Raw genomic sequence first — 12,998 nt, 5'->3', positions numbered from 1 at the left:
GTATAAGGTGACAGTTAAATGCTTTCCAAAATAATAGCTTTCAAATTTCTACAAATCACCACTGTATATGAGATGGAACACGGGTTTTTCCAGTTGACTGCTGATCAGTTTATTGAGAGGTCTTAGAGGATCCAAGTAATTGTCAGGAGCTAACTTTGTGAAGAATGATAAATTGCGTTTATTTTATTTCACTCATCTTATTGGTTGTCTTGCATGTTCTGAACAAATTGTTCTGCAGGCAAGTTTGTCACTGTTGGATGGGGCAAGAAGGAGACACAGTTCCATGGATCAGAAGGCAGGCAAGCAGCCTTTCAGATGCAATTGGTAAGGTTGATCTGAGGGTTTAAAGAACCCTGATTGGAATAAATGGAAGTTTTACTGCCCAGCAAAAACTCCCAAGTCACCAGTTAGAGGCCAATAAATGGGCTGATCTCTTTGTTGTTGACGTGAACCTGTAACTGTTCAGAACCCTCATGGAGTGAGTCTCTTTATAAAGATCCTTTTTTTCCCCCCTGGATGATGCCAGTTGTTTTGTGTGATTTTTTAAGTATAGAAACCTGACAAATAGAAATGAAGCCTCCTTGGTAGCCTTTTCTGATGCCTTCCCCGTCCTCTCCAGAGAGACTGCTATCCCTCACTAACTATTGATCATTCACATGTGTGTTTTCATACTTTTCCTCTAGATGTTGATATTTTTTCTTTCTTTTTTTGTTCTTTTTCTAGATATTTTTCCTGTTGGATGAAACTCTTTTTTCCTTTTTATTGGAATAGAACATTCTTAAGCTCACACACTGGTGTCTTAATGGCCCCAAACATTGCATTTCAATCTTCTAGTGTAGAGACCCTCGAAGAACATATGTGAACATAGTACATTCTGGGGACACCTGGAGAAGTAGCCTCAGAGCCTGCAATCACATTAGGGTTTTAGAAACTATTTTGTTTTAGAAACTTATACAATATAAGCACTTTTAAGAGCATTAATTTTAAAATATTACCACTGAGTAAAATCAATGTGCCAAGAAGATATACCCTGTGTATCTTATGGCATATTGTCAGGTACCCCCACAGGTAGCATATGTCTTTGTTAGACATTGAGTAGCTGTGTGACCTTGGCAAGTTTTCAAACATTTCTGATCATTGGTATTCTTATTTGTAAAATGGACATAAGGACACAATCCCTTATGGATTGTGTTTGGGAAGCAGTAGTGTATGTGAAATGGCACAGGACAGAGTTTAGGCACTGAGATAATAGTTACTGTCATTATCTTAGTGGTTACATAACTTTTAGAACTTAAAAGCGCAAGTTTTATTTCAGAACAGTAGTTGTAAGCAAAGTGTACATGGTGGATCTACTTTAGCATTCTGAAAACTGTGCTGATCCATTAGAATCAATGAAGGTTTATTAAAGGGCAGAAACACAACCTTGTGTCCTTAGGATAAACATCTACAGTTACCCAAATCAGGACAACTAGTTTTTATGTTACCATGTTTTTTTTTTTTTTTTTAGTTGTTATTGTTATTATGTTGCAGAAGGACTAAAATGGGCAGGGATCAGGGGTTGAAAAAACTTAGTCAAAGAAATAGTTCTTGCTCATTTGTGTGTTTTTTTCCTCTTAGCAACAAGTAAACATGCTATAATTTTCTAAGATCATATATTTTAGATTTTAAAATAATATCTTACTGATATATACCACTACATGAATGAACCTCTTAAACAGGCTAAGTGCAAGAAGCCAGTCACGAGACCACATATTGTATGGTTCCACTTATATATAAATGCTAAGAATAGATAAATCTATAAACAGAAAGTAGATTAGTGGTTGCCTGGTACCGGGAGTTGTGGGGGAAGGGAAAAATGACAACAAATGAGCATGTGATTTCTTTTTGGGATGATGAAAATGTTCAAAATTTAGATTATGGTAATGATTACTCCTAAAATACACTTAAAGAATTTTGAGCCATGCACATTAAATAGAGTATTCAGAATAAGGCAGCTTTCCATACTCTGTTAAATTCTGTAGAAAACATTTTACTTTTGATACCCACAATACCAAGAGTTGCCTAAAAATGCCAAAATTAGGTTTTATTAATGAGATAAAATGATTCAGATAATAAGAGGAAAAAACCCAGAACGGATCCTAATATTTGGCAGACTGTTCAAAAGCTCTAACTTTTGTTCCTGAATTGTTTCTAAAGACTTTCTAGGGACTTGACTTGGTTTGAAAGTTCACAGCCACCTTTCGGAAAACAAAATACATGGATTTTGCTGGGTGTGGTGGTATGTGCCTGTTGTCCAGCTACTTTGAGAGGCTGAGGTGGGGGGATCACATGTACTCAGAAGTTGGAGGGCAGCTTGGGCAACATAGTGAAACCCCATCTTAAGGGAAAAAAACAACCAACCAACCAACCATGTATTAGTCAGATACAAGTACTCCTGGGAATGGCTTGGTTTTGTGTTGTATAACTCCAGCCCGCAGTGTGTTCCCTGCCTTGCTCTCCTAGTGCCCAGTAGCACTAACTCAGGAGGGCTGCTGTGAGATGCCGGTGGCATTGGAGGCCTTTCTTCCTCCTGTTGCAGAGCATAGAATGTTTTCTTCCTTGTTTGTTGCTGCTTTTACCACCTCTGTGGCTCTTGCCTGCCCACCTTCCTCTCACCTTCTTTACTCTCTGTGCCCTGTTGTATTGCTCACACCATAATGAAGCCAAACTCTACCCTGTTAAATTTATACAAACAGCATTTGTTTCCTTGCATAGTCTTCTGATAGGTTCCTTAGTTTATTGCTTTTATTATCTAGATCTATAACTCTTAATGCCCAAAGAAGGGTTTTGTTTTGTTTTTGAATTCAGTATTTTCTTGTTGATTTCTGGGTCTAAAAAGCTTTCTAGAAAGTTTCCTGAGGATTCTCTGAAGCTGTTTTTCTAGATAGCTTCAATTCATATGAAAGGTTTATATCTAATGGCAGAAGGTTGTTTAATTCTGGGCCCTGCAAAAGCCCCTCAGTAATAGTGGTGTTTCTTCCTCTGTTTAGCATGAGTTTGCGCTGCCCTGGGATGACCACAGACCACGTGTCACCTGGCGTGGAGATGGGCAGTTTTTTGCTGTGAGTGTTGTTTGCCCAGAAACAGGTATGGAAATAAATTCAACTAAGCAAAACATTTTTTTAAACTATATTTAGATTATAGAAAGTTTTCTTCCCTTTAGTCATACAGAAGAGATAAAGATATGCTGCTGTAGGTGTTAAATGAACTTAGAGTTAAGAATTAGAAGAGTCCTCTGTGGCCTTCTTGGCCAGACTCCTACCTGTTCGATACAAATTTTTAACAAGATTAACCTAATTGGCTTTATAAAATCACAACAGCTTAATTTATAAGAAGGTGAAAAGTTGTGACTTGATAGCGTTGTCTTCATGTTTTAAGTGTGTTTGACTCCACCTCCCTCCCACACAGGGGCGCGCAAGGTCAGAGTGTGGAACCGAGAGTTTGCTTTGCAGTCAACCAGTGAGCCTGTGGCAGGACTGGGACCAGCTCTGGCCTGGAAGTGAGTGGGAGAAGATACCTCGGGACTTTTTCTTAGAGAATTTCTTAGAAACATAGGCGTGGTGATGCCACTGAGTGTTGTTGTTTCTGTGACATACAAGGATATTTGCCTTTTGTTCATTTAGCTGTAAACCTCTATCTAGTTTTCCTCTTTTCTTCCATTAAGTCCAATTTTCTTTTTGTTTTGTTTCTGTGGTGCTGAGGATTGAACCCAGGAGTACTCCACTACTGAGCAAAATCCACAGCCCTCTTTTATTTTTTATTTTGGGAGGGTCTTACTAAGGATCCAAGACTGGCCTCAAACTTGCAGTCCTTCTGTCTCAGCTTCTCAAGTAGCTGGAATTATAGGCTTGCACCTTGCCTATCTTTGAATCTGTGATATGACTGATAGATTCTGGCCTCTTCACAGGTTTCGTCACTCCAAAGCCCCATACATTTTGCCTTCCTACTTCCTAAAAGGTTATTGTTAGGGCCTCTGTGAAGCCATTGTAGAAAACAAAATTGGGCTTAGAAGAGAAGTCCTGCTTGGCTCTGTGTGGCAAATGGAGCTTTTATGAAAACTAGGAAAAGAGCTCCTTCCTTGGTGCAGATTCCCACAGCAAGGGATCTTTTTGCTGAAAAACTTGCAGGCTGGGTCTGGGCTCCTTCCTTCTGTTTACTTCCTCGGACCAGTGCTCTTGTGCACATCACTTCTTGCTTGTCCTATGCACCTGCATGTAAATTGTAGGTAAAAGAAATACTGCATCTCTCAGTACACTCTGTTACTGCAAAACCACTAGATCTTTGGGTTTCAGACATCATGTTTTTTTAGTCAATATTTGAGTGGTGTTGGATAATAGAGCAAGAGAGAAGTGTTGTTGACTTAAAACAAATGTGAATAAGACAAGGGGTGTTTTTGGTTTGTAAGTCTTAAAAAAATACCTGCCTAAGCACAGAATATGTACTGACGTCGTCATTGAAGGAGAAAATAGATGACAGTTTTTAGGACAGTATACTTGGAGTGGTTTAGAAAATTTACTGGTTATTAAGAATGTCATCTAAGTGCAATTTAAATCTGTAAAGCTTGGAGGCAGATGGAGCCTTTGAGCAAATGAGGAAGAGGTATCCTTTCCCTGGGCAGGTGCAGCCCCACACTGGAGTAACTCACTTGCAAAGAGACAAGAGACACAAGGGATTTAACATATGAGGATTTTTGTCGATTGATTTTTACTGAAAAAATTCTCTTGTCTGAAGTCATCTTGTTTTGAGCCTGCTGGCTGAGCTTGGATATGCTGACACTTGGATTTGGTTTAAGACCCTCAGGTAGTTTGATTGCATCTACACAAGATAAACCCAACCAGCAGGATGTTGTGTTTTTTGAGAAAAATGGACTTCTTCATGGTCACTTTACACTTCCTTTCTTCAAAGATGAGGTCAAGGTAGGTGTCAGTTGTTTCCAATTAAATTTAGAGGACTCTTCTCAGCTGTCAAGGAGCTTATATTTGATTGGAGTGTATAAACGGAAGCTCCATCCAGAGTAGATAGGAATAGAAGCAGTGGTTTCTGTGACTGATTTGTTTTGTATTGTTTAAATGAAAGAGAAATTGTTTTTCCAAGGAGACTTTGCAAAAAAGAAGAGCATTTCTGCTCCTATATAAAACACAGAAAGGAAATAGAAATGCTGTTTTTTATTTTTGATAAAACCATAATTTTTCCAGTAATCATTTGTAATATTTAAACCTTAAGCAGTTTGTGTGCTAGTAAAATCCTGTTAAAGCAGAAACACATCAAATGGTAATCTTTAATTATGTAAAGTTTTAAACATTAAGAATATTTTTCATTACATAACCATAATTCCACAATTAACATTTTATCTTTAAGCATAATGCATTTATTTTTAAGTCCTTTATATCTAATGACATCTCACAGATTTGTTTAAGCACTCTGTAGTGTTGGTTGATAATTTACAGCTGGGGATTAGTTCAAGTAGCATGGGATGAGTTGGTGTGTGAGAGCAGAGAATTTAGCTGTTGGGAAGACTTTGAGGTAAATGTGTAGCTAAAGGCCAGTGACCTTTTTGTCCCTACTAGGTAAATGCCTTGCTCTGGAATGCAGACTCCTCTGTGCTTGCTGTTTGGCTAGAAGACCTTCAGAGAGAAGAACATTCTGCTTTGAAAACCTATGGTAGGACAGTTGGTATATCTTGGCTTATGTTTCATAAAATGTAGTTGAAAGTAGAGGGTGTGAGTTTTCCTTCATCCCTTCTATTTGGTCCCTTAGTGGGATCAAAAAAGCTGAAGTAATAAGAGATGGGGGAGAGGTTGGGTTTTAATCCTAGGGATTTCACTGGTGTATCAGTTGGGGTTCTCTAGAGAAACAAACAATAGGAGAGGGGTGGAGTGTGGAAAACAGAGAGATGGGTGGGATTATTGTAAGGAATTGGCTCATGCACTAGGAAGGGGATAGCAAGTTTGAAATTTGTAGAGGAGCCTGACAGCCTAAAAACTCAGGCAGGGTTTGTGTGTTATGTTATGGCAGAATTCCTTTTCTGGGAAACCTCAGTCTTTGCTTTTAAAAAAGGTCTTCAACTCATTGAATGAGCCATCCATGTTGTTGTGGGAAATCTGCTTTATTTAAAGTTAACTGCTTGTAAATGTTATTCAGATCTACAAAATAACCTTTTCAGCAACATCTAGACCACTATTCAATCAGGGCGCCATAGCCAAGGTGACACATAAATCATCAGGGCTTTCTCAAGTGGTATTGCTGCAGACAGTCAAAACACTAACCAAGCCTGGCACAGTGTGCACACCTGTAATCCCAGTGACTCTGGAGGCTGAGGCAGGAGGATTGCAAGTTTGAGGCCATCTTGGGCAACTTAGCAAGACTCTGTCTCAAACAGTAAAAAGGTCTGGGGATATGGCTCAGTGATAGAGCACCCTTGGGTTCAATCCCTAGTACTGCAAAAAACCCCCAAACAACAAAACAAGAATGAAACACTAACCAAAGGAACACTATAGGATTGAAAGGATTTAGATTGGATATAAGTAATGATCTTTTTTAGAATTTTAAAATATGTGTTTTTAAACATTAATATATAAGAACATTAGAAAATAAAGATGAGGAAGAAAATCCTCTAATACTGAGTAATGAGCACTACTAAAATTTTCTTGTTCTCTAGATTTCTTTGCCTGAGTATCTCAGTAGAGCTATGATTTTATTTTTGTTAAAAGTATAAATATCATGCATGCCATTTTATGACTAGTTTGGATAATGTATCACAAGCTTGTTTCCATTTCTGGTGTAGATCTGCATGGTTTTAAATTGCTGTATAGTATTTTGTTCCAGTTATTAAATTGCTTGTTGTTAGACGTTTAGTTTAATTTCTCATTATTGTGAACAGCAAGATATTGAAACGTTTTTATTAATCTTTTTGCCTAAGTATTTTTTAAGCTTTTTAGTAAGTAGAACTTTTTAATTATTTTTTTATTTATATATGACAGCGGAATGCATTACAATTCTTTTTACACATATAGAGCACAATTTTTCATATCTTTGGTTGTATACAAAGTATATTCATACCAAAGTATATTCATGTCTTTATTCATGTACTTTGGATAATAATGTCCATCACATTCCACTATCATTTCTAACCCTATACTCCCTTCCTTCCCCTCCCACCTGTCTGCCCTATCTAGAGTTTGTCTGTTCCTCCCACGCTCCCCTTCTCTACCCCACTATGAATCAGCCTCCTTATTTCAGAGAAAACATTTGGCATTTGGCTTTTTGGGATTGGCTAACTTAGCATTATCTTTTCTAACTCCATCCGTTTACCTGCAAATGCCATGATTTTATTCTCTTTTATTGCTGAGTAATATTCCATTGTGTATATATGCCACATTTTTTTAATCCATTCATCTACTGAAGGGCATCTAGGTTGGCTCCACAGTTTAGCTATTGTGAATTGTGCTGCTATAAACATTGATGTGGCTGTGTCCCCTGTAGCATGCTGTTTTTAAGTCCTTTGGGTATAGACCAAGGAGAGGGATAGCTGGGTCAAATGGTGGTTCCATTCCCAGATTTCCAAGGAATCTCCATACTGCTTTCCATATTGGCTGCACCAATTTGCAGTCCCATCAGCAATGTATGAGTGTGCCTTTCCCCCACATCCTCGCCAATACTTACTGTTGTTTGTCTTCATAATAGCTGCCATTCTGACTGGAGTGAGATGAAATCTTAGAGTAGTTTTGCATTTCTCTAATTGTTAGCAATGATGAACATTTTTCCATATATATGTTGATTGATTGTATATCATCTTAGAAATGTCTGTTCAGGTCCTTTGCCCATTTATCGATTGGGTTATTTATTTTTTTGGTGCTCAGCTCTTTGAGTTCTTTATATACCTTAGAGATTAGTGCTCTATCTAATGTGTGTGGGGTAAAGATTTGCTCCCAAGATGTAGGCTCTCTGTTCACCTCACAGATTGTTTCTTTTGCTGAGAAGAAACTTTTTAGTTTGATTCCATCCCATTTATTGATTCTTGGTTTTAATTCTTACACCAAAGGAGTCTTATTAAGGAAGTTGGGGCCTAATCCCACGATAGAGATTAGGGCCTACTTTTTCTTCTATTAGATGCAGGGTCTCTGTTTTTATTCCTAGGTTCTTCATCCATTTTGAGTTGAGTTTTGTGCATGGTGAGAGATAGGGGTTTAATTTCACTTTGTTGCATATGGATTTCCAGTTTTCCCAGCACCATTTGTTGAAGAGGTTGTCTTTTCTCCAATGCATGTTTTTGGCGCCTTTGTCTAATATAAGATAATTGTAAGTAGAACTTTTTAAACTGAAATGTCATTAGAAAATTCATTTATTTATTCAGTAATTCACTTATTCAACAAGTAGTTCTCAATCTTGATTGCACATTTTGAAAAAAAATGACATCCAGTTGTCATTTCAGAATTGGATTTGGTGCACGGGGATAGGGACTCTATCTCAGTAATTAATTAATTAATTCTTTCCTTTTGGCACTGTAAAACAAGGCCTTGAAAAATGAAAAATAAAGACCAACTTTCAAGTGATTTTTAACACAGTCACTACAGTTAAGAACCACTGATTAACCAGGTTAGCAGTGAACAGCATTATGATGTGCTCAGGATAAAAATGTTGCATGGGAAAAGCTACATTTGTCATCATGGAGCATGAACCTGTGATCTGATTTGCTAACTCATGGCTCTGTGGAGGTCTTGTAGTGGCATGATTAGAGAGCTGGGTTCTATATGCTGATATCACAAAGTTAAGAATTAGTGAGCAGGCAGGTTAAGAAAATACATTTCTTAATCTAATGAAGATTTTAATTTGTATGCTTCGTCTTTTAGTAAAGGTGTCAGTTTGGGCATGATCTTGTACTTTTAATACCTGTTAGAAAGTGATAATTTCGAGCATGCTCATCTTCTTTGGGCAGCTAAATCATTGTTAAAAACAGTCTGGGACACAATTGCAGCAAACACTGATAAGAAAATAATCATCTAAAGACTAATTCAACACAGTGATGCTAGTCCAGACCTTAGGTTGGATATTTTAGTTAGTATTGTTATATGCCACATAATGGGCATTTCCATCAAGGATGGGCCACATATTCAGCAGTGGTCCCATGAGAGTGTATCACTCAGGAACGCTGTAACCATCTTATTTTTTAACTGTACTTTCTGATGCTGTGCATCAGTGACATTTCCTTATGGTGCATTTCTCAGAATATATCCCTATTGTTAAGTGACGCGTGACTGTACTTTTATGATTGCCAGATTATCTTCTTCCCAGCTCTTCATGGAGAACACTTACTAAAACACTGGCCTTGTTCTAGTAGCCTTCTTTCCTGATCTTGGAGTTTGAAGATAGAAGTGTATTAAAATAGAATGTGTACTTCTTATCCTTTTTTTTTTTTTTTTGTACTTCTGATCTTATTGATGCTTGACAATTTATCCATCAATAACTATCTTTTAACAATTATTAAAGTATTATTTTAATGAAGAGACTGAGCAGGGAGGATTATTTAAAAAAGGAAAAAAAAAAAAAACTACATGAGTCTGGTTCCCTGTCTAAAAGCCTTCCTTTCGTTTTCCTTTGCAGTTCAGCTCTGGACCATTGGAAACTATCACTGGTATCTCAAACAGAGTCTGCCCTTCAGCACCAGTGGGAAGAGTAAGATCGTGTCTCTTATGTGGGACCCGGTGACTCCATACCGGCTGCATGTTCTCTGTCAGGGCTGGCATTACCTCTGCTATGACTGGCACTGGACCACTGACCGGAGCTCAGGAGATAATTCAAGTGACCTGGCAAATGTGGCTGTCATTGATGGAAGTAAGCTGTTGGGAAGTGTGGCCATGAGTCTGCAGGGGATCCCAGGCCCTGCAGATGTGGTGGCTTGACCAGAATTGTAGAGAAGTCTTTGTTTGGGTTGTCTGCTTTATATTTACTCATTTGTCTTTTTGAATGTCATTTGGTGGGGTATGTGCTCTCTTGAGAACTGTAGTTCCCCTTTCCCAACCCCGTCCCTCTTGTTCTGTATACCTGGCTTTCATAGTTGATTTGTTTGGCTTTTGAAGACTTTGCAAATTTTGACCTTTGTAGAAAAGATAACAGAGTCTTGTGGGAGTGGCTGTGTTAGTTGTGTCTTGTCTGCCCTGACACAGACTCAATGTTGACTCTTGCTCCCCTTGATCTATGTTGCTTTGTTTCCTGACATAAACATCTGCAAATTATATCCCTTTTCTTTCAGATTAGGTCATAGACATCTGTCTAGTATGAGGATGAAATTAGTATTTTATAATTAATTAGGTGGAGAGGATTTTTGGGGTATGCTGAATTGATGAGTCACATAGTTGATAGTTTACTTATTGTTGATAGCATACAGGCACTCTTGCTTATAAGATGGTAACCTGAGTTGGTATATAATTCATGTTCTATGTAATGGTCTAATATTTGATTTTATAATCATGTATTCTGTTTATTGAGAACACATGGTTTCTTAATCAGTTCTTAGTTCTACTTTATCATCAAATACACGCATAGGAAAATACATTAAAGATTTTGAAGCTGTTGGTTTTGGCTGGCTTAGCTATAGGCCCAGATAAGAAGTTTAAAGCCAAAACTCTGATATCTCAGCCTTTTTGCCTTAGTTTCTGATATCTGAAACTTCCAGGTCCAGAGATGGACTGTTGTAGGCCTGGAGGTGATAATAACCAGATACAGACAGAGCTTGTGACACTTACCCCCACCCCCATGATGAAAGAAACACCAAACGTTGTTTTCAAGAATTGCTGTATATTTTCTGCCACCATTATTTCTTAGAGGTATAGTTATGTTCAGATGCTTTGTTTTCAGAATGACTATCTCACGTCTAATCTTTTTCTTTGTTTTTCATGTGTAGATAGGGTATTGGTGACAGTCTTCAGGCAGACTGTAATTCCACCTCCCATGTGCACCTACCGACTGCTGCTTCCTCACCCAGCGAATCAAGTCATGTTCTTTGCACACCCTACAAAGAGTAACGACCTTGCTGTTCTAGATGCCAGTAACCAGATTTCTGTTTATAAATGTGGTATGTTAAAAGACTGTTCCCAGAATATTCTGAATCAAGTGCCCCCTACACCTGCACGAAATTCTAATTAGATGTTGTTTCAGAAAATTTTGAAGTTATTTCATCATTATTATGAAATTTAATTGGCTTGTGTTTTGTTATTTTTCCTAAATTCTACTTTAGCTTATGAGAGCATTTCCTTTGCCTTACTGACTTGAAGAGTCAGTTAAGAATAACCTCCAACTCTGGGAATAACATAGTGTCTTATTACATCTTTAACATGCTTTAGTGTTTTTGGTGACTGTGCATACATCTCCTAGGAACTATGTCACAGATGGTGCTAGTACCAGAGGGTTTGCAGTTACTTGAGCAAGAACGGGCAGGGACCTCAGTGCATGTGTTCCAGCTTCTACTCCAGTTGTCTTTCCATAGTTCTGCTGCGTCAGTTCCTTGTTTTCCTGACATATTGGAAAACCTGAAATTTTGTTTTTATCTATGAGTTCTGTGGTTGTGTCAGAGTAAATGGGCATACAGTAGTGGTAGCCTTGTTTGCAGTGTCTTCTAGATTATCAGCTATGAAAAGCCTAGATAGCTGCTGAGAGAGAATAATAAAAACTGATTAATTCATTCTGGAGTTTCCTACCTTCAATTCAGCTTTCCTGTTAAATCAACAGCTTGCTGTTTATATAAATCCTATTTGAATGTATCAGTTTCTCTGATTTTAGTTTTACTCTGTAAAATGCTATTATGGTTCCTCTTTAGTGCTTTAAAATATCTTTTATAAAATAATGTAAGTGTGTTCATTATCAAGGCCATATGATCTGTTGGGTGGCAAGTGCTATAGAGAAAAATTAAGCAAGATGTGGTATAGGGAGGGCTTGAGTTAGGGGCCTGTTGGGGGAAGGGAGCTTTTGTTTTTAGGGTGAGCAGGGAAGCCCTCTCTGTGAAGGTGACATGGTAAGAATCAGAGTGGGAACCATGCAAACCTGTGGAGTGAGAGCATCCCAGGCCAAGTGAGAGCAACTGTGATGACTCCTGCTGTGTGGGAACTAGCCAGGAGGTCCGAGGGACTGCAGCAGAGCCAAGGAGGCATAGAGTGATGGCAGCCGCTCTTGCAGAGCCTTGAAGGCTTTTGCTCTGAGTTGTAGGGGTTGGAACAGAGGATGCAATGTCCTGACTTGAGTTTTTTAAGGATTATATTGGCTGCTGTACAGTGAATAAACTGGGTCAAGAATGGAAAAATCGTGGGGGTTGTGGCTCAGTGGTAGAGCGCTCACCTAGCATGTGTGAGGCACTAAAGGTCCATCAATAGCTAATAAAAACATTAAAAAAAAAAAAAAAGAATGAAAAAATCCCTACCTGGTCTTGCTGAGATGTGGCCTTCGTTGGTGAAGATCATGTGTGACATGGTATTATGGGACAGCAGGTTTTGGATAAGCCTGAAGGAGTTTAAGAAAAAGAGATTGAAATGTAATTATTTTCTAGTTTAATTTATTTGCCTTATAGAACTCAATAACTATGGGAACCTATTCCAGTAATATTAGGAGAAATATTTATAGTTTACAAATGATAATGTTTGTAATTTTGTTTCCTAGGTGATAGTCCAAGTGTGGACCCCACAGTGAAACTAGGAGCTGTGGGTGGAAATGGATTTAAAGTTGCCCTTAGAACACCTCATCTGGAAAAGAGATACACGTAGGTTCTTAATTTTTATCTTGGGCCTCTGGGGAACAGAATCAGGCAGCATTTTGTCTTAAATGTAGCCTAGTATTATTTACTGCCTGTTGCTCATTGGAACAAGAGTAGATGGAATAGCCAGCCTCTGGTTTTTCAGGCCAGTTGGAGGGGATCGTCACTTTATTTATTTGAGTACATTACATTTCAATGGATGGCAAGCAATGGGAATCAT

General features: G+C 38.2%; 1 protein-coding gene across 2 annotated transcripts in view; it reads left to right on the top strand.

Annotated features, from left to right (window-relative positions):
- Elp1 (elongator acetyltransferase complex subunit 1) overlaps positions 1 to 12,998 on the top strand; it is a 56,115-nt gene that overhangs the window by 8,996 nt on the left and 34,121 nt on the right. For both annotated transcript variants that reach the window (XM_046451285.2, XM_046451286.2), the window contains exons 6-13: positions 239 to 324; positions 3,030 to 3,126; positions 3,448 to 3,538; positions 4,832 to 4,955; positions 5,607 to 5,700; positions 9,640 to 9,870; positions 10,940 to 11,110; positions 12,685 to 12,784. In XM_046451285.2, coding sequence (XP_046307241.1) covers positions 239 to 324; positions 3,030 to 3,126; positions 3,448 to 3,538; positions 4,832 to 4,955; positions 5,607 to 5,700; positions 9,640 to 9,870; positions 10,940 to 11,110; positions 12,685 to 12,784 — 994 coding nt within the window. The remainder of the gene's footprint in view (positions 1 to 238; positions 325 to 3,029; positions 3,127 to 3,447; positions 3,539 to 4,831; positions 4,956 to 5,606; positions 5,701 to 9,639; positions 9,871 to 10,939; positions 11,111 to 12,684; positions 12,785 to 12,998) is intronic.

Source organism: Marmota monax, unplaced genomic scaffold (assembly GCF_021218885.2).
Source record: "Marmota monax isolate L192 unplaced genomic scaffold, Marmota_monax_Labrador192_F-V1.1 WCK01_AAM20220418_F8-fsc00020, whole genome shotgun sequence".
NCBI lineage: Eukaryota > Metazoa > Chordata > Mammalia > Rodentia > Sciuridae > Marmota > Marmota monax.
The sequence above is the reverse complement of the archived record's forward strand: the minus strand, read 5'-3'. Positions and strand labels throughout refer to the sequence as shown.